A 24,391-nucleotide genomic window follows, 5' to 3' on the forward strand; every position below is an offset into this window, starting at 1 on the left:
GTCAGAAGACCCCTTAGGGAGCCTGTTCTATGTGGGTTCCAGAGGTCAAACTCAGGCCATCAGGTTTAACAGCAGTGCCGTTACCCACTGAGCCATTTCTCCCTCCCTGACCTGTGTTTATGAAAGACTACCATAAACAGTGCAGCTGAGAAGGGGACCAGGTGGCTCTGGTTCAAGCCGATCCAGACCGGCTGAACAAGATGAATTTTCTCCCTCCACCAGAAAAGGCTACGCAAAGGTCGCAGTTCAAAGGGCTTTGCGGCTCAGGATGTAACTCAGGTTGTAGCCTGCTTGCCAGGGAGGCATGCAGCATGCTCTGGGCTTAATCCCAAACCCTGTATAAAAGGGAACGATGGCAAATGCTGTAATCTTAGCACCCGGAGGCGGGATTGTCAAGAGCTCAAGGTCATCCTCTTGCACTGCACAGCAAGTTCAACGCCAGCCCGAGCTACATGAGAGCCTGTCTCAAAAATGAAATAAAAATAATCTCTGGCTAATGAAGTAGATGGTTTCCCCTTTCGGCTAACGTCCAAGAATATAAGCGCCCTCTTGTTTGTCCCCATTCCCTGCCGGCCCAGAGCAGCAAAGAACACACACGTTCACCTCAGCAGCCTGCAGAGGCAGGACCAGAAACCGACCTTAGTTGCAGGCGAGGTTGGCTGACGGTGTTCCTCCAAGTCTACAGGTGAAGTGGCCTGAAGTGGCCTGGTGACAGCAGCACTACGCAGAGGACTCCGAGGTGGAGGTGGTGGGTCCCTGGAGAGAAGCAGTAGCCCTAGGGAGCAGGGACGCTGAGGTCTCGAGGGACATCTGGAGGGACCTGCGACTCACAGGCATGACTCTCTGGTACCTTCGGGTAGATGAAGGGTGCTTAGGCATGATTTCCAAAGTAACCACAGAATACCTTTCACCAAAGTTAAAAGCGAAAACAGTACAAAATGTGTTCTGAGTCTGTTTTCAGGGAACAGGGACGGCAGATCAGCAGTAGAGCCATTTGTCTAACATTCAGAAGGAGCCTGGTTCAATCCCCGCCAGCAACGCACAAAGGAGGGAACCTTAGTAAAACAGAACAGCTCTGACAACGGAGCTTTACAGCAGGAATATTTTCAGTGGTGCCAGGCACGTTACGTTCACGGCCTCCTGAGGTGGCTCTGGTTCCTGAGTATTAGCATCCTTGACAGATGGAGACCAAAAGGAAGTACTAGCCAAGGAACTGCGAGTTAAGCTGTGCCAGCGCTTGAACCTCAGCCTGTCTTGGCCTCTAAATCTGAGCTCTTAGCCTCTGCACGCCTCTATCTTTTATATATAGAATATATATATTATATACATTATATATTTATAAGTAAAGTATGTATTTATGTTTTCTATTCTAGACACACTGAACGTGCCTTTAGCATTTTTATATATCTCTCCTAGAACGCAACATTACAGTCAGCCCCACCGGCTCTTTAGCACTTTAATTTTCTCCCACTGTTCCCCAGTCCCCTGCGTATTGCTTTGTCCTTGACAAGCCTTATCTGAACACTTGTGCATGTTCTGTTTAAGCAAAGGCATTTGGGGGGGGGGAGATCCTGGAATTACAAAATCTGGAACACTTCCTGGTTACGAAAGCGAGTGTGGGCAAGGGAAGGAAGTTAGAGTTAGCACTTCAGTGGCACAGAAGAGTACTTAGAAGTGGTGAAGGCCAAGATCTGAGACTAACCTCAGGGGAGGCGACAGCTGCCAGCTACTCTAAGGCAAACACCAAGACTCATTTGGTCACTTTAGCCTTCCACCCCCTGCAAGAATCCTCTGAGAATGTCCCACTGAAGAGGGCTCAGTTTGCCCCTGAGGAAACAATCAGCAAGAGAAGGCAGCCCCTCACTCCCAAAGGCTTGTTTGCTTCCAGTTAAGAGATCAAACATTGCACAAGGCAATGAGTGTTTCAATGTTGGTATTCCATGTGGATGATCCAATGGGTATAAAGCAAGTGCTGATTTCTGAGAACTCGGTTGGCAGACTGAAGGAGTCCTGTCAATGGTCTTTCTCACAACTGCTCTTAGCTTAGGGACTAGGGTCATGCATCCCATGAGCACTGTGGCGCCTCTGCTAGCAGCATGCTGGAAGAATCCCAGCCAGTGACAGGATTGAAATCAGGGCCCCATTGGCACCAGGCGAGAACTCCACCACTTAGCTCTACCATGGTAGCTTCCCTGAGCCTTGTCATCTGATTTCACTGCACCACATAAATGTCTGCAAGCGTGGAGCAGAAGGTGCTCAGGGGCCTTCAGAACCACAGAGTAAAGCTGCACAGGGACATGGTGTCGGGCAGAGAACCCACTGTGCCATGTGTTTGTCATGGCCCCAGCGCCAGTGCACCTCCCTTCATAAAGTCACACGCCTAAAGAAGAAAGGAACCTTGATAAAGCCATGAACAAGCTGAGATTGTTCAAAGAGACTGATGGCATGGTGCGTCACATACTATCATAGGTATGTGACACACACACACAGGAATGTGTCCTACTGGGCAGCGTGGCCACACTCAGTGCCCTTCCTTCAGCGTGAGGAATCACTCTGCCCTACTTGAGATGCTCTTAGGAAAGCATTCTATTACCAAACTGGAGAATTCCCAGCAGCCAGCCAGGACCAAAGGGAGGGTGTGTGTGGGTGTGTGTGTGTACGTGTACTGAACGTACTTAACATTTGTTGAGAGAATCAGTGCCTTCTTAGGATACACAAGACAGAAAGCATTTATTCATTCAACAAACACTTTCCAAGTGCTTACTGTGATGGGTTTGGGACATCACGCTAAGGGTTTACTAACGGACACAATAATGTTCTCCATCCAAGGAGTTTACAGTCTGTATACGTTTGTCTCTCTTGTAACTGGTAGAAATTACTTTAAGACAGTTTGGTCAGGGTGTGAAGAGACACCATGATCATGGCAACTTTGTTTGTTTTTGTTTTTCAAGGCAGGGTTTCTCTGTGTAGCCCTGGGTGTCCTGGTACTAACTGTATAGACCAAGCTGGTCTGGAACTCACAGAGATCCACCTGCCTCTGCTGGGATTAAAGGTATGTGTCACCACTGCCTGGCTTACCACAGCCACTCTTATAAAGGGAAATACTTAACTGGGGTTGGCTTACAAGTTTAGAGCTTTGGTCCGTTATCATTATGGCGGGACGCACAGCGGCATGCGGGCAGACACGGAGTTGGAGAAGGAGCCAAGAGTCTACATCTGGATCAACAAGCAGCACAAGAGAGAATGAGGCACTGGGCCTGGCTTGAGCTTTTGCAGCCCAACCCTAATAACACACTTCCTCTCACCAGGCCACACTTGCTCCAACAAGGCCGCATGTCCAAAGCCTTTCCAATAATGCCAGTCCCTGTGCGCCTATGGGGTGGGGGAGTGGAGGGCATTTTCATTCAAACCACCACAGATGGTATCACAAAATCCTGGAGTGGATATGAATTAATGTATGCATATAGGACAGCAAGTTACTCTGGAACATGGACATGAGCCTGGCAGTAGCAATGAGACAGAGATGAAAGTAGACCCCAAAGCCTTTTGTTGTTGTTGTTAATTACTACAAGACCTGTCTAGCATGTAACTCTGGCTGTCCTGGAACTCACTATGTAACACAGACTCCCTTCAAGATCCAGGCTAGATCCACTTGCCTCTTCAGCATTAAATCATATGCCACCATGCCCGGCAGATGCAAGGCTTTGGATACTGCCCCGAGAGCAAGCGCCAACCGGTACACTCCAGCTGCCCTCTGTGGCTTACTTCTACTTCTGCCTTTGTTCATGATCTTTTTCTGAGGCTATTTAAACAGTGTAAAATGTCAAATGCAATGGATTCTGCAGATGAAATACATACTATAAAATAAAAGGGAGAAAAAAAAGGCACATTTTAGGGTATGGCCCTCATCTGTGAACCTTAGCAGTTGGAATGAACAGGGCAGTACATGACTGTAAATTTTCCTGTATTCTCTAGAAATAAGAAAAAAAAGCTTTATGAATATTGAATACATGGACAAACTCTGGTTTTGCCAGTCATGGGCAGTAGCTGTGGCATCCTGGGAGAGCCTGTCTGTAGCAGCCTCCCTCTCAGGAGCTTACACAAGCTTCTCATGCATAACGCTTACATGTTTCAAGATATCATTTTTAAAAATGTTATCAGGGGTGTGTTTTTTTTTTTTAAAGAGATAGGGCCAGTGAGCTGGCACAGTAGGTAAAGGCACTTGCTGCCAATTCCCAGGGCCTGCTCAATCCTTAGGAACCTCTGCATGGTGGATGGAGAGAATTGACTCTCATAAGACGTCCTTTGATCTCCCCACGCAGGCACGCACACACACAATAAAAAAATCAAGTATGACAGAAAGTTTAACAAGAGGAGCTGGAGAGATGGCTCAGACGTTAAGAACAATGTCTGCTCTTCCAGAGGTCCTGAGTTCAATTCCCAGCAATCACATGGTGGCTCACAATCATCTATAATGAGATCTAGTGCCTTCTTGTGGCAGGCAGAACATTGTATACATAAATAAATAAATCTTAAACAAGCAAAAAAAAGTTTAACAAGATTGACCAAAGCTCTACAGACTTTGCAGCTTTCTCGGAAGTGATGACAAGACAAGCACCTTTTGTGACACAGGCTTGCTCGCTAGCTTAGGACTTGCTGGGGAATTTGAAAAGGGGGAGGGGTGGGTTTCTTTCATGAAATTCCCAAACCTGGACCCTTAAAAAAAATTTAAAAAAAAAATTTTTTTTTAAATTTCAAGTTTGCCAAATACAAATAGTCAAATCACTACGAATCTAACATTTATTGATTGTTTCATGGTTCTTTTTGCTGTATGTAGTTTATTTTATTTAGGTGTAATAATATAAATGTATATGTAAACAACAGTGTGTGAAATAGCCTTAAAAAAAAAAAAAGAGGCTAGAGAGATGGCTCAGTAGTTAAGAGTGCTGACAGCTTTTGCTAAGGACCAGGTTTGGTTCCCAGCACCCATCTGGCAGCTCATGTTTGTATCAGTAGGTCCAGGGGGTCTGATGCCAGTCTCTGGCTTCCATGGGCACCAGGTCTCTACGTGGCACACAGACAGACAAACATTCCCACATATAAAATACAAATAAGTCTTTTAAAAATAAATAAACACATTCATGCTGGGAGATGATCCTGGGTAAACTGCCTGTTGTGTAGGCAGGAGGACCTGAGCTCAGATCCCTAGCATCTATACAAAGAGCTGGGTATGAGAATGTGTGTTCGTAACTCCAGTGCTGGGGTAGAAGCCAGTCCAGGACAGGGGCACAAAGACAGGAGACTCCTGGGGCTTGCTGGCCAGCCAGTCCAGCCAAATTAATGAGCTCCAGGTTCAGTGAAAGATCTTGTTTCAAAAAATAAGGTGGAGAGCAATAGAAGAAAACACTGGTGTTGATATCTGGCCTACACACACACACACACATACACACACACACACACACACACACACACACACACACACACACACACACACAAATCTATGGACAGACTCCCTTTGAAACCCCCTCCCTAGCCGGGTGTGGTAGTGCATACCTTTAACCCCAGCACTCAGAAGCACACAGGCGGATTACTGTGAGTTTGAGGCCAGCCTGGTCTACAAAGCAAGTCTAGGACAGCCAGGATTACACAGAGAAACCCTGGCTCGAAAAGCAGCAAAAAAAAAAAAAAAAAAAAAAAAGAAAAAAGAAAAAAAGAAAGAAAGAAAGAAAGAAAGGAAGAAAGAAAGGAAGAAACCCTCTCCCTAACAAAAACTCCACATTCAAACCTGTCCCTGTCCCTTCAAGGAAAAAGTGACAAGGTACAAGAACTACAACTTTCAAACAATTCATGCCAAAACCCCGGCGAACACGCATGTGATGTGCTATATGTCTGGATCTTGGGTGTCCCTACAGACCCATGTATTAAAGGCCGAGGCCTTAGCTTGGCACTATTAGCAGAACATTTAATAGGTGGGGCCTAGAAGGAGGTCTCACACCACTGGGACACCTTTGAGAACTCTTCTGGGACCCAACCACGCTGTTTGCAGCTTTCAGCTGCCCATGTTCCCCACCAAGGTTCCCCACCTTACTTACTATAGGCCTCAAAGCTGTCGGCCAGTTGATCATGGGGGGAGACCCCTAAAACTATGAGCCAGATAGTTGCCTCAAGTTTTTGTAACAGCAATAAAAAGCTGATAAGCAGCCAGGCGTGGTGGCGCACGCCTTTTAATTTCAGCACTCCGGAGCAGGGGCACAGAGTTCGCTGTGAGTTCAAGGACAGCCTGGTCTACAAAGTGAGTCTAGAACAGCCAAGGCTACACAGAGGAATCCTGTCTCGAAATGCTCCCCCACAAGAAAATCCACAGAACCAACTAACTGGGCTGCACAGGGGCTCACAGAGACTGAACCACCACCCAGAGAGCCTGCATGGGACTGACCCAGGTCCTCTGCACATGTGTTACAGTTGTGCAGGTTGGTCTTCATGTGGGACTCCTAAGGGCAGGGGCCATCTCTGACTGCCGCCTGCCATTAGGACCCTTTCCTGCTACGGGGCTGCCTCATCTGTCTTCACTATGTGCCTAGTCTCACTGCAGCTGGGTATGCCAAGGCTGGCTTGCGTCCACGGGAGGCCTCTCTTTCTGAAGAGAAGAGGAGGAGGATGGATGGGCGTGGTGGCAGGAAGGATGGGAGGATAGGAGGGAGGGGGAACTTCAGTCAGGGTGTCAATTAATTAGTTAATTAATTTTTAAAGGCTGATAAACACAGGCTGGGTGTGGTGGAGCACTTGGGAGGCAAAGGCAGAAGAATCTCCGTGAGTTCGAGGCCAGCCTGGTCTATAGAAGGAGTCCCAGGACAGCCAGGGCTGCATAGAGAAACACTGTCTCCAAAAACCAAGAAACAAAAACAAAAACTAAACCAAAACAACAAAAACTAACCAACCAACAAAAGCTGATAAACATAAAATAGTTAATATTACACTTTCACGAATGCTATGTAAGTGCCACATATGCAGGTACATGCCAAAAAGCACTCAAGACCAGAATCTGTATCTTTCCTTTTTACCTGCCAACACAGACACACAGGCACAGACACACAGACACACAGAGCCTAAATCCACCCCAAGCGTTTGCTTGGCAGGTAAATGAACTCAGACCCAGAGGCACAGATCTGTGCCTATACAAGGTGTGTTTTGTTTGTTGTACCCTCAACAAGAGCTGGCTTCTGAAATCAGCAGACTTAGAACCAGGTTTCAAATGCTAGGGTTTCTCTGTGTATCCCTGGCTGTCCTGGAACTCCCTCTGTAGACCAGGCTGGCCTCCAACTCAAAGATCAGCCTGCCTCTGGCCCAAGTGCCAAAATTAAAGGCGTGCACCACCACCACCTGGCCTCACCTCACGTCTATATTCAGGTCTATATTTAAAAGGTCTATATTCAGGCTGGAGAGATGGCTCAAAGGTTAAGAGCACTGACTGTTCTTGCATAAGTCCTGAGTTCAATTCCCAGCAACCACATGGATGCTCACAACCATCTATCATGTGATCTGATGCCCTATTCTGGCCTGCAGGTGTACATGCATAATAATAATAAGTACATAATAATAAATAAAATATTTTAAAAGGTCTATATTAATCTGTATTTCTAGATTAAATCATCAGGATTCACTATTATATACACACCACACATACGTAGTCTAATAATAACTCTGACACTCTCAATTCTTTTCTATATAGCAGTACACAAGAAAAAGTACGGGGATGACTTGTTTACACTGTGGCCCTTGTGTGGATGAGGTGATGATGGCCTACAAGGCACAGCCTCTGTTCTAGAGCCCTACGAAACCAGTCTGACACTGGGTAATTTGTTCTGCTGGCCCAGGTAGAGGACTGCAGTTTCTGGAACATAACACTCACCATTGCCTACTCGATCCAGAGCTTGATCCCAGGCAATGGTGGTTTCCTTAGAAGTGGAAGCTCTTGGTGAGAACCAGCAAGGTATATATATTTTAGGCCAAAGATGTGTCCCCAAGGCAGGTTCTATGAGGCGAATTCCACAAAATGTGCGCTGCTGCTTGCTTTCTGTCCAATCCCCGCGCTGCAGCCTTGGTCCCATTCCCTGGATAGCTAGCTAGCTGTTCTGCCTGCCTGGGCATGGGAAATGAGCTAACGAAGCCACAGGCGTCCCCAGAGAGGTAACCATGGATCTCCTGTAACAAGGAAAGCAGCAAGGAGCTCAATACGCACGCTTCTGCAAAGGTGAGCACTGGGCTGTTGAGTCCAGGCCTTGAGCAAGTCAAGGGGAATGGGCACTAAACCAAGAGCGGGCCTGCAGGCCTTTCCCTCTGCACACAGAGTGTGCCGCAGTCTGCTCTGACTATCACCCAGCCTACTGTGCTACCTGATGAAACCCCATCCTTCCTGGCCTACTTTGATGCCAGGCCCTCTGTGACGCTGCCTCTGAGAGGCAGGAGTTCTTCACCTTCAGGTGAAACAGAACCTTCTAGGGTGTTTTCGGACAGAAACTGATGCCTGAGGCCTACCACGAAGGCCATAGGCTCTGGTCTAGGCACAGGAACCGTTCTCTGGTTAACTCTAACATGCAGCTCTCCTGCCCCTGATGGAAACCACTCCGCTAGACACCTGTGGCATCTATTCTGGATATGTCATGTGCCACTTACCTCATTCTTACAAAAAATTTTTTAAAAAGGAACCCTTTATGTATTTGTGCTGTGATGGGGGCCAAGTTATGCTACGGTGTCTACATGGATGTCAAGGACAACGTGCAGTTGTTTGTTTTCTCCTTCTCCTAGAGTCACTGGGATCTAACTCAATCTGCCAGGTTTGATCGTCAAACACACCTTCGCCCACCGGCCCATCTTGTCAGCCCCATTGTTATTTTAGGCCGGTTTCTTGCCAGTTAAGCAGTGCCATGCTAAGATCTCTAAGACCAGGGACCATCTAATGACTCAGAATCATGCCTGGAGCCTTGCCCATTTGAGGAGTGATGGGTATTCATTCCTCAGAGTTCTAGAATGTAGATCCAGATGCACTAGCAAAGGAGCCTGCTGCTGGCTGCCAGAAGCAGAGCTGGAGGACTGGAGGAGAAAAGGCTAAGGCAGGACCGAGTCAAAACAGTTTCGGTGAGCCATGCAGAGCTAGTGGCTTGCTAAAAACAACTCCAGCTACCTTGTCACACTCCCAAGGGCTGCTCTGTCCTGAAGAGGAAGATGCTATCTGTTTGTAAGGGCTCTATTCAAAACAACGTGGGTGCTGGGTGAGGAAGATTCCCGTGGCATCCATTTTAATCAACTTTTCTTCCTCCCTGCCCCCCATTTCCCATGAAGCAAGCTCCCTAAAAGGGTTTCGGTCTTTTCAAGCTTACCAAGGGCAATAACAAAACTTTCTGACCGAAATAAGGCTGCCTGGGAGAGAAGGGTGGAACTCATTTCCTTAAACCTCGCCTGGGTCTCCACGTTGGTACTACAAAACCTCAGTCACTCATTCTGAGGGCATTTCCTGAGAGCTCCTGATGAGCAAACATCAAGTCCCTATCCACGATTCAAGAATCTTCCAGGCCTGGAAGCAAAGGGACAGACAGAAATACCCTCTAAGACAAGGCCCAGAAGGGCCACACTAGGAAAGCAGACTCTCTCATGCATGAAGCACCCGGAACATCTGGAACATCTACCCAACACCCAGGCTCAGAAGGCGTCCCTACCCTTCAGGGGCTGGTTAAAGTTTGGAGCACCAACACAGAGACACACCTGCCCCTGGGCACAGCAGCTGCAGGACCATAGCCTACACCGGTGGTTCCCCCTTCCCTGTCCTGTCTGCACACTGGGGGCTTCGCCAACTTCAACCCTTTGAACTCTACGCTAAAGTTCGTGGAAATGAAGGTGGCGGGGCTAGGAGGGATCCCACGCCGTGCCAGTACTGCCCTGGTGCGCCGGGAGCACTTGGCCCTCCTGCTACGCTGCAGCAGCCAGAGACACGCCGGAGGGCGGCGGCTGTCTGTCCACCTGCTGGGCCCGCACAATGGACCCCATAACGACCCTGGCAATCGGTGCTGGCTCACGCGCGCCCAGGGTCACGCCCAACCTCGAGGATGCCCCAAAGCAACACCTGCTGCAACCCGCGCGGACGGTCTGGGGACCCGCAGGTCGCGGAGGTAGGCAGGGGTTCGGAATTCGGAGGCCCCAGTTTGGGGCGCTGCCCCTAGCAGAGCGGAGACACCGGCAAGGACGGGAAACCTCAGAGCCCGGAGCTAGCGCGCGAGTGACGGGTCCTAGTGACACTCACCGACCCTCAGCGCCAGGCGCAGCTCTCCCGCCGGGTCCCCTCTCATAGATTCCCGGTTCCGCTCCAGCCTTGCAGGGGCGGCTGCGGCCGGCGCTGACAGCTGAGGCCGCCCTGAGGGGAGGAAGCGCCTGCGACACGCGCGGGTGGCAGGACGCACCAGGAAGCTCCGGCTCCTGGGGAGGGAGGGGGGCGCGGGGGCGGGCGCGTCGGACGGCGCGTGCGCAGTGGGCCGCCCCTGCAGGTGCCCGGGGTTTGCTCCCGGTGGGCTCGGCCTCGCCTAAGTTTTGGATTCAGCGCCTGCGCAGTGCCTCGCACGTGCTGCACAGCTCCGACAGGGGGCGCTCCACGACACGCGCGTGCGCCCCCCCCCCCCAACCTCCTCCCAGTTCAACATTCGGGATCCCGCGTCTGCGCAGTCTTCTTCGGAGGTCGCGCCTCTAGTAGGCGCGCGTGTGCGGGGTGGGGTGGCGTGGGGCTGTACTGAGCGTGCGTGGTGGGTTGCCCCTGCGGGTTTTCTCCACACGCCCGCGACTGGTGGTGCATCATCACGCCCTGGTCCGCGTCCAGCAGGAGGCGTTAGTCTGGGGTTTCTGAGCCCCGGGGACCGCGGGCCTGAAGCTTATCTCTGGACAATTGTGTTTCAACGCAGTTGAGGATGGAACATCAAAAATTTCACTTTTGCAGCGGGTTTTTACTATTTTGAGTTCCTTTTTCTCCTCAGGGCCCTCTCCCCTACCTCACTCCTGTCACCTAGGGAAGGCGCTGCTTTTCTGCTCTAAGCTTGAGCAGAAGGCATCCAAGGCCCTGGTGAGGTCAGGTCTAGGAAAGCTTCCTGCGGTCACACACACCGCGTGCCGCGTAAAAAGAGAGTCACGGCACCGCAGGGGTGGGAGAGTCACGACCCAGCACAGCAGCGTGGCTGGGAGAACAGAGTCCTGGTGGAGGGAGGGTGGGGATCGGTGTTCAGGGATGTGGTCTCCTCAGGCACAAGGCTGTGGCGTCCTGGTGCCTTCGGCCAGGAGACTGGGGGCGATAGGGTCCCCTCAGACAGGATTGGGATCTCTGCGGGCAATAGACAGACATGGAGGCAGGCTCGCCAGTGGGCTGTGGTTCTTTCTGCCAGGAGGGTGCGAGCGTCCGCGTGCCCTCGGACGGTCCTGGCTTGGCCCAGGCAGGAGGGATGGCGGTGGAATCACAGGCTCCTGGAGCCGGGTCTGTGCAGCCGCGCGGCCGGCCCGGGAGAAGTGGGTCACCGGGTTGAGCGTGGCGCGACTGCGTCGCGGGGCCAACAGTCGTCGCTGGCGGTCCAGCGGCCACTGGCTAGGCGCCGGCGGTGAGTGAGGCGCAGCCCTCCCCGGCTTCCGGGCTGCGGAGAGCGGCAGAGACCAGATCCGCTGGACCATTAAGGTAACCCAGGCATCGTGACTTCCGAGTCGATGCCAGTTTCGTTGTGGTCATAACCTCTCGCTCTCTGGGGTCCAGTATGGTTAACCCAGAACTTGGGGGTCCCTGAGGAAAGAGCCCTTGCCTGGCACATGCTCAGTTCCCTGGGGTCCTAGAACACCTCGTACTAGAAGCAGCACTAGCCAAGTTTGCTGAGTAAATGAGTCACGAAGACCTGGCTTCAGGTCTCTAGACCTATCGCTAGTGTATTCAAGTCATTTTACTTTTCAGAACCTTTATTTCCTATTCCTAAAATTGAAATAACAATAGCAAGTTCAAAGGTTGTTGTTCCTTCCCACCCACACTTTTTTTTAAAAATGTGAAATAAGAAAAAAATGTGTGTTTAGGTGATTATCACAATGCCTGGCACGGAAACGGTAATATGATAACCTGTCTATAATGAGCTTTCGGGGCGTCGAGTGGTGGGGGAGAAGGGGGCGTTAAGGCGAGGTGGGGATTCTGATTGGTGTGCTGCAAACATCTACCAAAGACTTGGCCTCCGACATTCCTCCAAAGCAAAATGTCATTCCCGTTAATGCCGGAAAGTGTGGGAAACTACACGACTGGAACTTTACTTCAACCGGCTTCTTCAAGAATGTAATCTCTTTTCTTTCAAGACAGTACTTTCAGCCGGGCGCGGTGGCCACGCCTTTAATCCCAGCACTGGGCAGGCAGAGGCTGCTGGATCTCTGTGAGTTGGAGGCCAGCGTGCTCTACAAAGCGAGGTGGGGGTGGGGGTGACAACTGAGGTGGTGAAAGGTATCAAATTCTGGGACTATTTCAAAGTTTGAACCAACAGGTTTGTGACAACTATGTTTAGGCTTCAAAAGAGAAGGCAATAATAATAACCTTTAATTCAAAGACTAGGACTGGTATGATCTGAGGTGAAGAAGACAGTAGGATGATTTGTTTTAGGAGGACCCTGAATAGGCCAGGTCAGTTTTGAGATAAAACACAGTGGGGTGGGTACAGACATTTGAATATTTGGGGGGAAGAGCCTGAGGCAAATTGCAAGCTAGAGAAATCAAAGTAGACAAAGTCCAAATGTACCTCTTGGATCTTATCAAGGTTAAGTGAGGTCACCTGAGGAGTGAGTGTTGCTGGCATGAGAAGTCCAGGAGACTGAGTCCTGCAGTCCCTCAGGGTTTACAGGCTGAGGAGACATGGAAGAATCAGTTGAAAAAGACTGAGAAGGAGCGACAGGAGAAAAGAAAGTAACTTGACAATGTTCTGAAAGCCCACAGGAAGAAAGTTAATATACTGAGTGAAAAGAATAGTCTCTTCTTTATTTGTTTGAGATACGATCTCACCATGTAGCTCTGACTGTTCTGGAACTCACTCTGTAGACCAGGCTGGCCTCAAACTCACAGCAATCCACCTGCCTCTGCTTCCCAAATGCTGGGATTAAAGGAGTACGCTACCGTGCCTGGCTGACTACTTCTTAACATCTTTGTGTTATACATAATAACTTTCTCAATTTGTTTCCTGACTAGTGGTGAGCCTCTTCTTCAGCTGAGGGGGAAAAAATGGCAGTGTTCAAGAAGCTAAAACTTCTTCTCTGGAAGAATTTCATCTTAAAGGTACCGGCATGCTTACCTGTGGGGAAGATGTAGGTCCTCAGGAGTAGCTGCGTGTATAAGTTACAGTGTTAGTTTCTCTTCCTGTTGGTGCGATAAAACACCCATAAGTAACTTGAGGGGGAAAGGTTTGTCCTGACTCCCAGTTGAAGGATAGCCCATGTGCTATCGGCATGGCGGGGAAATCTTAGATGGTTGTATCACATCCAAGGTCAAGAAGCAGAGGGCAGTGTGTGTACACAGTCAGAGATCCTAACTAGGGAATGGCGCTGGTCACAGTAAGCAAGTCTTCTCACCTCGGTTAATGAAAGTTAATGCTCACGGGCATGTCCAGAGGCCTGTCTCAGACTCTGTCCAGTCAGCGTCACTGTCACTAATAACGAGCTGAAGAACACTTAAGAACGTCATTTGTAAATGCAGCCGGCGTCCTTGATTTCTAGCCGCTGATGGTAATAGACGGGCTAAGTGGGGTTGCCCAGCTCGCTCTCGTTCTGCCTCTCCCCTTTTTCTGTGTTTTGTGAAAGGGGGGCAAGGAGGAATGAATAAGGATTTTGTTTCTGCTTTTTGAGATCTGATCTCTCTGCCCTCAAGCCTCTTGAGTGCTGAGGTTACAGATGTGACTCAGCACATCTGGTGCTGATGGCTCACTGGGGATCGTGCTCCACGTATGCTAAGGACGTACTAAGACGTTCTCTCCAGCCTCAGGGTTTTAAGCAAAAGAACTCTTAACACTTGAGTTTTGTCTGCGATTTAACTTTCAGCTGTTGTCTCTGTTCTAGAAGCGGAAGACCCTGATAACACTCCTGGAAATGGTCATGCCGTTACTGTTTTCTACAATTGTATTGTATTTTCGTTTCAATAGTATGCCAAGAAACAGATCATCTACTAACTACCAAGCAGTTGATATCAGCCTGCTGCCAGTATTTTTCTATAACTACCCTCTGAAAAGTAAATATCAGTTGGCTTATATCCCTTCCAAAAGCGAAACTTTGAAAGCTGTGACTGAAATGGTAGAAAAAACCTTTGCTGTTGACTTTGAAGGTGAGACAGAAGGAGGGATAAGGGAGGGCATTTCTTTTGTTGTTGTTGTTGTTGTTGCACTAAAATGTTTTTATTACATTTACTTATTGTGGGCATGGGTGTCGGTGTGTATGTGTGTGTGTGTGTGTGTGTGTGTGTGTGTGTGTGTGTGTGTGCCAGAGTCATTTCTCTCCTTCTTCCTGTGGGTCCTGGGGATTGAACTCAGATTGTCAGTTTGGCTGACGTCATGATGTCATCATGCCATCCTGGGAGGGCATTTTTATAGTGTTGTCTGAAGCCCTCCCTCCCCAACACACAAAATAGTTCTTACAAAAGTGCTTCAAAATGTGGGGGTCTCCAAATCCTAAAGAGTGTATGAGGTGGTAGTTTAAGGAAATCTGCCCATGATGCAGTTTTATTATTTTACAGACCACACTGGAGGCTTGTATACTTGTATCACAATGTTTAAATGCTAATTAAAATGTTCGATTGCTGTTTATTTTTAACTTGGCTATCATGACACCGTTGTCTTCTGTTAGTCAGTAGCTCTGGTTTGCTAATTCCGTACACATCTCTGACTAATCAAGAACTGAAATTGCCCGCAGGTTCCAGCAGGTTTCTCTGCTTCTCTTTTCCCGTTGTCACCCATCTCCAAACAGAGGCAGAAAGATCCTCAAAAGGTCACGAGGATTTTGCCCATCCCCCGCTTCCACCGGTCCACGGCTTCCCAATACACAGGCTGTCTGGCCTGTGCTCTGCTTTTCTCTCTAGCTTCGTCCTGTACTACTTTTCTCTGTGCTTTTTTTTTTTTCCAGAACCCTCTTCATGTGGGTCACTTTCTTAAAATTAATTTTTTATTATTTATTTCTTTTTTATATATACATTTATATTATTACACATACATAAAATAAACTACATACAGCAAGAAGAACCGCAGAACAATCAGGAATTATATTAACGTTACATTCATAGTGTTTTGGCTGTTTGTATTTGGCAACCTTTGAAGAAAACACTTTCCTATCTCGGTGAGTCTAAAATTCTGAATGTCATTCAATGTCTATCATAGCTCATCTCTGTCAACTTAAAACATCTATCTAGACCTAAAAACATCTTAACGCCTTAAACAACTAAGCTTAATTGTGAAACTAAACTATTTGGTCTTCAACCCCATGAGACTCTTGAGAAGGAGTAAAATTAATTACCTGAGTAAACAGGAAGTGCAGGTTAGCAGCTTCCAAATTTAAAAAAAAAAATGACAGAGACAGTTTGCTGCCTGGAGAGTCACCCACCAGCCATTCCCGGGCCAGTCTCTTTCGCTTACTCTCCTTCTCACGACTGGCAAGCCCGTTCCTTCACTGGTATTAGAGCTTACTTCTTTGGGATTCTGGTGGATACGGAAGACCAGCTGAGAACTCCAGCCTCGTGGACTGAACAGCTATTGGATTCTTGGACCTTCCATTAGTAGAGAGCCGTTGTTGGACTAACTGAACCACAGCCTGTATGGCATTCTAATAAATCCTCGTTTTATATGTACCATATGTCAGAGCTAGAGAGATGGCTCAGTGGTTAAGAAAACAGGCGGCTGCTCTTCCAGAGGTCCTGAGTTCAATTCTCCGCACCCACTAGGTGGCTCACAGCCATCTGTAACGGGATCTCATCCCCCCTCTGGTGTGCCTGAAGACACCATATACATTAAAAACCACCATTTGTGTGTAATTACTCATTCTGTAAGTTCTGTTCCTCCTGAGAACCCTGGCTAATACACTGGCCTGTGAGTTTTGGGGGGGACTTTCCTGTCTCCACCTTCATCTCCCCTGAGGAGCACTGGGATTACAGTTGCTCATACCGTTGTGTCTGGGTTTTACATGGGTTCTGAAGGTTTGAACTCAGGTCCTCACACTTACACGGGAAGCCCTGTACTCACTGAGCCATCTACTGGCCCATAAATATAGTAATTTTTGTGCTGAAATTTTCAAACAATATAAAAAGATAGATGGAAAGTTTTCCTTTTCTTCTTTAATTGCAAATCCTCTAGACACCTCCTAATTCATACCCCTCTCGTAGGCAAACCTTTTGTGCTAGAAGTAATAATAGTTTGATGTAGGTGGTGGACATCTTTTCATACCATAGACTATCTCTCTTGGGGGGCTAAGTCTCTCCTGTTCTCAGCCCATCTATTTTCGGTGGTGTTTATACTGCCCTGGCCTCAGGATACATACATCATGTGACTGACACCAAACTAAGCTAGTCTGCACCTTGCTGTCCCCTTGTTTGTTTGTTTGAAGGTCTCTTTACATAGCCCTTGACGTCCTGGAACTCATTATGTAGACCAGGCTGGCTTGGGATTCACAGAGATCTGCCAGTCTTGAGTGTCTAAGTGCTGGGACTAAAAGTGTGTGCCACCACACCTGTCCAAATTATTTTCTTTATGTGTATGAGTGTTTTTCTGACATGTATGTCTAAGTACCAGATTGTGTACCTTATGCTCACAGGAGCCAGAAGATGGCATCTGAATCCTTGGAACTCGAGTTACAGACAGTTGTGAGTGGCCATATAGATGCTGGGAACCAAACCCAGGTCCCCTGGAAGAGTAGCCAGCATTCTTAACCACTGAGCAGCTCTTGTCATCCTTGTTATGATAATTTGTCCAGGGACAATGCTTAGAGGCAATAAAACTATAAGGAGATATTTCCTAGGAAATTCTGAAAAAGAGGTAATTGTGGTTAGACTAGGTTATTTGGAAAAATCCTCCAGTTGCAAAGAAAATATGGATAAAACACTAAGTCTATCCTTCAGTGCATTAAAGAATTAAATAAGGGGGTTGGGGATTTAGCTCAGTGGCAGAGTGCTTGCCTAGCAAGCACAAGGCCCTGGGTTCGGTCCTCAGCTCTGAAAAAAAGACGGAAAGAACTAAATAGATGGCAAACTAAGTTTTAAAAAACCTGGCCAGGTGTGGTGGCTCACACCTTTAATCCTAGCACTCGGGAGGCAGAGGCAGGCAGATCGCTGTGAGTTGGAGCTCAGCCTGGTCTACAAAATGAGTCCAGAACAGCCAAGGCTACACAGAGAAACCTTGTCTCAAAACAAAACAAAACAAAAAACCTAGACAGTTCTTGATGAAAGAGGTAAATCACCTGGGTGTGTAACCTTAAAAATATTCATTAAACAGAATATCTATTTCTTTTTTCTATAAGATTTATTTATTTATTATGTATACAGTGTTCTAACTACATGTACACCTGCAGGCCAGAAGAGGGCACCGGGTCACAATTTAGAAGGTTGTGAGCCACCATGTGGTTGCTGGGAACTGAACTCAGTGGCAGCCAGTGGCACTTAACCTCTGAGCCATCTCTCCAACCCCAGACTATCTATTTCTTATAAACCATCATATATGCATATTATTTTCCCAACTTAAGTGTGCATGTGTTAGAAGAGAAACCCATGTCCAGTAGGGTTATGAATCGGTCAGGGGAGGCTAGACTGAAGCTGTGTCTTCAGCACACACCAGGACCAGGGCACTCACAGACCCACGCACCAGGACCAGGGCACTCACGGACCCATGCACTAGGAGCAGGGCACTCACGGACCCATGCACCAGGAGCAGAGCATTCATGGACCCATGCAGCTGTGACTGTCTGCACAAAGTCAAGCTACTCAACATTCTAGGAGGGGAAGGGGCTCAAAAGCCCCACCCCCAGCTAAGGAGCTAAGGACAACCAATGACTTCTGAGGTGCAGAAGGAGAGAAGAAAGACCTAGGTCTGTTTAAGTGTGCATCTAATAGGAGACCATCTCACCATAAAGCTGGGACCCAAGATGTCTATATTCTTTAAGGTGGAAGGAAACAGCCCCACCCCCACCTCAGGGACCATAGGAATGATGCTCTAGACGTAATCATGAGATTTGTAGTCAAATTCAGGCCAGTTGTTGTTAAGAGAAGGAAAAAAAAAAAAACCTCAAAACTCTCTGGAAGTCGAACTCTAATTAGGAGATAATAGTCATAAGTCTTGAGATAAGACACCTCATGGGGCTGGAGAGATGGCTTAGAGGTTAAGAGCACCGGCTGCTCTTCCGAAGGTCCCGAGTTCAATTCCCAGCAAACACATGGTGGCTCACAACCACCTGTAATGAGATCTGGTGCCTTCTTGTGATGGGCAGGCACACGTGTGGACAGAATGCAGTGTAAATAATAAATAAATCTTAAAAAAAAAAAAAAAGACACCTCATTCTGCATCTTGAAGAAAACCCACCATAAATGTGCCTCGGTCGATAAGCAAACATTCCCCAAACATTCCCCAACTAAAAACAGACAATGAAGCCTTATCCCCATCTCAAGTTATATAACCAGGGGTTATGATCAGAACGTGGCTCCATGCTGAAAGGTGCTTCTGCATAAATCTGACAGCTGAGCTCAATCCCTCCAACTCATGTAAAGGTGGAGGAAGACAGCCGTCTTAGTTAGGGTTTCATTGCCGTGAAGAGACACCATGATCAAGGCGGCTCTTATAAAAGAAACCATTTAATTTGGGCTGGCTTACAGTCTCAGAGGTTTAGTCCGTTATCATCATGGCGGGAAGCATAGCAGCATGCAGGCAGACATGGTGCTGGAGGAGCTGAGAGTTCTACATCTTGATCCGTAGCACCAGAAGGACACTGGGCACAGCTTGATCATAGGAGACCTCAAAGCCCTCCTCCGCAGTGATACTCTTCCAACAAGGCCACACCTACTCCAACAAGGCCACACCTACTCCAACAAGGCCACACCTCCTAATAGGACCACGCCCTATGGACCAAGCATTCACCCTCGTGCGTCTATGGGGCCATTCCTATCCCAACCACCACAAGAACCAACGCCACAAAATTATACTGTGACCTCCACATGTACTTGCAATCACATATTTACACAATAATTAATAAGAACTACTCTCTCAGCTGAGTGGTAGCGCACATCTTTAATCCCCCCGCATTTGGGAGGTAGAGGCAGGCCAGTCTCTGAGCTTGAAGCCAGCCTGGTCTACAGAGTGAGTTCTGGGACAGCCAGGGCTACACAGAGAAACCCTGTCTCAGAAACAATACAAAACAAAAAAACAGGCAAGCAAACAAAAAGAACTACTCTCTCCTCCTCAACATGACTGCTGTCAGTCTTCCCACCACAGGTTCTAAACTGAATAACAACAAAAGCCAGGGTTTCTTGTGTGGCCTTGGCTGTCCTGGAACATGCTGTGTAGTCCAGGCTCGCCTTGAGGTCTGCCTGCCTCCTGAGTGCTGGGATTAAATGCATGTGCCACAACTGCCCAGATTTTTAAAAAAACTACGCCTTTTAACTAATGTTATTTCTTGGGTTTCTCTCCCCTGCTCATATGTTTGCCGAATGGCTGCGTGATTGGAGTAATAAGCTGGAATCGGACATCTCCTTAGGTAGATGGGTGATGACAACACTTGCTCTCATGGCCAGCTGTTACTCACTGACTGGATTTTTCGCTTTGCAGTTGTAGGCTTTCCTTCAGTGCCTTTATTCGAAAACTATATCATTAACGATCCCAAGTCTTTCTACGTACTGGTGGGAATTGTTTTTGACCATGTCTTCAACAGCAGCAACGAACCTTTGCCACTTGTGGTAAGAAAATCTTTCCTATAGCATACTGACTACACCCTGAGTATGGGTTTAAGCAGGCTGATCTACCCGTCAGCTTTCTTCTACGGTAGCTTTGTTGTTTTATTTGCAGAGGAAGTGAGTGAATATTCCGGGCTTATATTTTACAGCCTTCTCCGTTATTGCGTTCAGACTGGTTGAGAGATCTGGTCTGAGCAAGTCTCTGTCCTCAGTACCGGACAGGGAAGTTACTAACATTTCTGCTCGCATCTCTGTTTCATTACCGGTGTAGCAGAGTTCTAATTAGTGCCTGGCTTATGACTTGGTTTTCAGGATTATGCGGGTAAAGTGCTTAGAACAGAGAAGCTGGGTAGATGAGGAGCAAGAATTGTCCAGGTGGGTCAGCTAATTGTCTTTTTGTTTGTTTTGTTTTGCTTTGTTTTTCGAGACAGGGTCTCTCTGTGTAGCCTTGGCTGTCCTGGACTCACTTTCTAGACCAGGCTGGCCTGGAACTCACAGCGATACGCCTGCCTCTGCCTCCAAAGTGCAGGGATTAAAGGTGTGCGCCACCACGCCCGGCTCAGCTAATTGTCCTTACTACTCACCTCACAGACTTTAGGTATGGTAGCTCTAGTGTGTGGCTAAGGGAAAAGCAGGGTGGTACACAATGAGTAGAGCACTCGTGTGTGGCTTCTGCTCTGTGTAGGCTGTTTAACGGCTTTTAGAATTTGCACTGTGATTAATTTTAAAAAGACCCAACAGTATCTTATAAGCATGTGTTAAAGGCTCATATATGTCAGAAACCACGCTGTGTAACCCTACAGGCAGCTGATGGCTCAGAGGCAGTCGTTAACATCCATCTCCCTTTCCCAGTGAGGCAGCTGAGGTGTAGTGAGTAAGTGAGATGAAGCATCTTTCCCAGGTCTAGGCGGCCCGGTTCCAGAGTATCTTAGAGCCCATTGCTCTTTTCCCAGGTTGGTCCCAGGGATAACTTGCAGAGAGATACAGGGAAGACCATTGTGTGGCTCTAGGAGGGACACCTGCCTGTGTGGGCCTTTCTTCCAGTTAGAATGAAAGCCAAACAATTCTGCCAAGTCCTGTACCATGGCCAAATGTTTTCTCCTTGTTTTTCACAGGTTAAGTATGACCTGCGCTTTAGTTATGTCCAGAGGAACTTCATATCACCGCTGAGGCATTTATTTTTCCAAGAGGAGATGGAAGGCTGGTGCACGGCCTTTCTTTACCCTCCTAATCTAAGCCAAGAGCCCCGGGAATTTACGTACCCTGATGGAGGAAACCCTGGTGAGGAAACTCTGAAACCTGTCACGTTACCACGGGCACAGCCACTTTGGCCCTGTGCCACTCATGTGTGATACTGCTGTGCTCACTGAATGCTCGCCAAGGTCAGCCTTTCAGTAGCGGTCCGAGGAGCTGTCTTTGGAAAATGTGGCGGTCAGTAAAACGCTTGTATTCCAACGTAAGGTATAGTAGCTGGTTAGGTACGCACATTGTTTGTTATGACGTTGAACTGCTTGAAGATATGAAAGCATTTTACAAGAACAAGGGGTGTAGGTTTCCGGGTTGATAAACTTTTTTTTTTTTAACCTTTCTTCTTTTCATTTTAGGGAAGCTACTGCTGGGCTGGGGATGTGCCTCAGTGGTACTTGCCTGGCATGCAACAAACAGTTCGGGCTCTAGCACTGCCAAAGCGAGCGTGTGCTGCTGATCGTTAGGGATGCCGTGTGGGAATCCATCTTTGGTGGACCAAGGTTACCGCCAGGAGAGGCATCCCGCTCACACATCCCGCTTTCTGTCACACTACTTTCAGCCTGATGGTGTGGTAAGGGACCAGAACCCAGCCATGGAATCTGGCACACACCAGTGCACTTGCCTGAGCACAGCCACCTGCTCCCTGTAGCTCTCAAGTAGCCTGTTGGGAGCCCGTGGGCTTTCCCTGTGTTTCTGGGGCAGCCAGTGCTTTCCACATAACACTCTGCTACTGAGCTGCATCTCCAGCCCTGTTCTATTGTTTGTTTTCTTTTCCACTACTGGGGACAGAGCTCAGTGTCTCACATACACTAACTAGCAAGTGTCCTACCGGCAAGCTGCCTCCCAACCTGTCCTATTGTTTTAGCCTCTTTCTCTCTCTCTCTCTCTTGGGCTGACCTGAAACTCACTGCAGAAGGCAAGGATAACCTTGAATTATTGATGCTCCTGCGGCCACCTTCCAAGTCCTGGGACTGCAAGCTTGTGTCATCACACCCAGTCTATTATATTGTTTTGAACACCCATCCTGCTCAACAAGTGTTCCATTTGTCCGTGTCTAACCTGCCTCACTCACTGCCCACCAAGCACACTGTTTTCCTTTTGATTTGATGAAGGAGGAACAGCCAACTATCTACACTGCTGTGGCCTGCCTGCCTGCCCGCCCGCCTGCCTGCCTGCCCACTGTGCTATCACATGCTCACAGTCTCAGCCCTGGGAGGCACAGACTGGCTGATTCCTGGGGTCAGCCTAGCCTAATTAGCGATACCCAGATCCCAGTTGTTGGCTGTGTTTCTTAACAATTAAGACTTTATTGTACAATCCAGCTATCCTATACAAGAGGGAAAAGGGGTTAAAGGGAAACAAGAGTAAACCTTCCGGTATCTGTTCCACAGGACGGGTCCCTAGGTGTCTCTGGCCTGCACACTGGTCTGGCCTGTAAGCTGGTCTCTCCCCAAATCCACTTGCGATCCTGCTCCAAAAACTGCAGCCTTCTCTCTCCTCCACCTGGGTCTCTCTCAGGCCATGCAATGGCGGGTCTGGGTCTCTCTCGGGCCTTGCCGGTCTGGGTCAGGATCCCTGCCCCCATCGATGTTCGATTAGAAACACAATAGCCCGGCTGGAGTCCCCAGGTCCACTTCCTGAATTTCAGACCCAGGATGGCTCCGTTCAGTCCGTCACCGTGTATCCGTGGTGTTTCCTGGGGGCAAAGCCCGCCAGGATTGCTTTCACCTGGGACAAAGCTTACAGTCCTTCCCACACCCAGTGAGAGACCCCGTCTCAATAACAAGGTGCCTGAGCAAGGCTTTTCGGGAGGCAACACGGAAGGTTGGCCTCTACCCTCCACACACATGGAGGTGGTGGCAGGCAGAGGGAGTTCCGAGCACATGACCCCTGCATCGGCTGATAGGTCATGTGATTTTACTTGCTCTTTCTGCATCCTTAGACCTCTCTTTGGTTCTAATCCCATCCACCTTGCCCATCCACAACGGGCAGGAGAAAACTAGCCGCCTCTTCTTTCAGCTCTCATGGTCTTAGCTGGCTGTGCCGATCTCTACTTTTGTTTCCCGCTCTGGAATCATACCCTGAGACGTGCCCTTCCCCTCCCTGTTTTGCTCAGGGTAGGGAGATAACGTTAAAATCAGAAGGTGAGATGTTCCTAGGATCTCCTCTGTCCTGAGGGATAACGTATGGCTCTGAGGCTGGGTAGCGATGCCCAGACACCATAACCCTTCTCTGCAGGGAGCTCTGTGCTGACGTTCTGGAACTTTCCAGTAAGCATAAAGGAGAATTTCTCTTGGTGTCTTCTTTCTGTCGTCTTGTTGTCTGCTATGGAAAGGAACATAACTGTATCTAACAGAGCAGACATCCCTCTTGGGACCCAGTTTCCCTGGACATGCATATACCATGATGGCCTCCAGCTCCCTCTCTGGCAATTTCAGACTTGTGGAGAAGTAATGGCGTATCACTGAGATGCTCTTTCCTTCACATGAAGCAGAAGCAACATGTTCCTGAGTGAGGGCCCACAAAGGACACATGCTCCAATTCATTTAGGTGTCTTGGCTTCCTTATTTGTGTGTGAGAGGTTGAACATGAACACCAATTAAGCAATTAACTATTCTCCCGAAGTTGATCATCAACACCTCATGATGGGATGGCCACACAATCGTCTTGGCGCCTTGGGCCTGCATCCCACCTACTGGAATCCAAGCCTGAACACTCAAGTACCTACTCTGATTCTAGACAGTATCCTATAATTGGCGTAGTGAAAACAAACAACAATACACAGCAATATCCAGGACTCATCACCAGTAATTTGTCCTTCCCTCTTCCAGTTTGAAAGATCTGGATGTCTACCTTTGTCTAGACAAGGGAGCTCAGTGGTCACCCTCTACCACAGGGCTAACCTACTCTTCCCTGAAGGCTGGTTTCCCTTGCCCGGAACTAGAGCAGATCTCCCACTCAGGGGGATCCTGATACCCCAACTACGCCGCTGAAATGAGGGTTGCTAATGATAAGGACAATGTTTGTGGCTTGCCAGCCAAATACAGAAACTTTATTTATAATATAAAAATAAAAATACAGAAACTTAATCCTTTAGTTAGTCAGCAGTCAAGCCAATCAGAAAGTCTGTGTCTTCCAAGTGCTTTGAGTTTAGCACACTGTGTCTACGGGATCATCAGCACTACAGAGCAGGTGC

At 48.3% G+C, this 24,391-nt stretch overlaps 2 protein-coding genes across 4 annotated transcripts in view; one reads left to right on the top strand and one right to left on the bottom strand.

Moving 5' to 3' along the window:
- Positions 1–10,568, bottom strand: part of ABCA3 (ATP binding cassette subfamily A member 3) — a 60,013-nt gene extending 49,445 nt beyond the window's left edge. Inside the window, exons 1-2 of one of the 3 annotated variants that reach the window (XM_084764718.1) lie at positions 10,295–10,568; positions 639–850 (exon numbers count right to left, since the gene is read on the bottom strand). The gene's annotated coding sequence lies outside the window, so the exon portion shown is untranslated. Of the gene's footprint in view, positions 1–638; positions 851–7,909; positions 7,927–10,294 lie in introns of those variants that run through there. The other 2 variants (XM_084764719.1, XM_084764720.1) reach the window with 2 other exon arrangements.
- A 684-nt stretch (positions 10,569–11,252) lies between these two features.
- LOC311587659 (ATP-binding cassette sub-family A member 17-like) overlaps positions 11,253–24,391 on the top strand; it is a 71,741-nt gene continuing 58,602 nt past the window's right edge. Inside the window, exons 1-5 of the mRNA XM_084764721.1 lie at positions 11,253–11,701; positions 13,231–13,317; positions 14,094–14,355; positions 19,823–19,950; positions 21,063–21,228. Coding sequence (XP_084620847.1) covers positions 13,264–13,317; positions 14,094–14,355; positions 19,823–19,950; positions 21,063–21,228 — 610 coding nt within the window. The 5' untranslated portion in view covers positions 11,253–11,701; positions 13,231–13,263. The remainder of the gene's footprint in view (positions 11,702–13,230; positions 13,318–14,093; positions 14,356–19,822; positions 19,951–21,062; positions 21,229–24,391) is intronic.

The sequence above is a fragment of the Acomys minous genome (assembly GCF_964271855.1).
Source record: "Acomys minous genome assembly, chromosome: 16".
Classification (NCBI taxonomy): Eukaryota; Metazoa; Chordata; class Mammalia; order Rodentia; family Muridae; genus Acomys; species Acomys minous.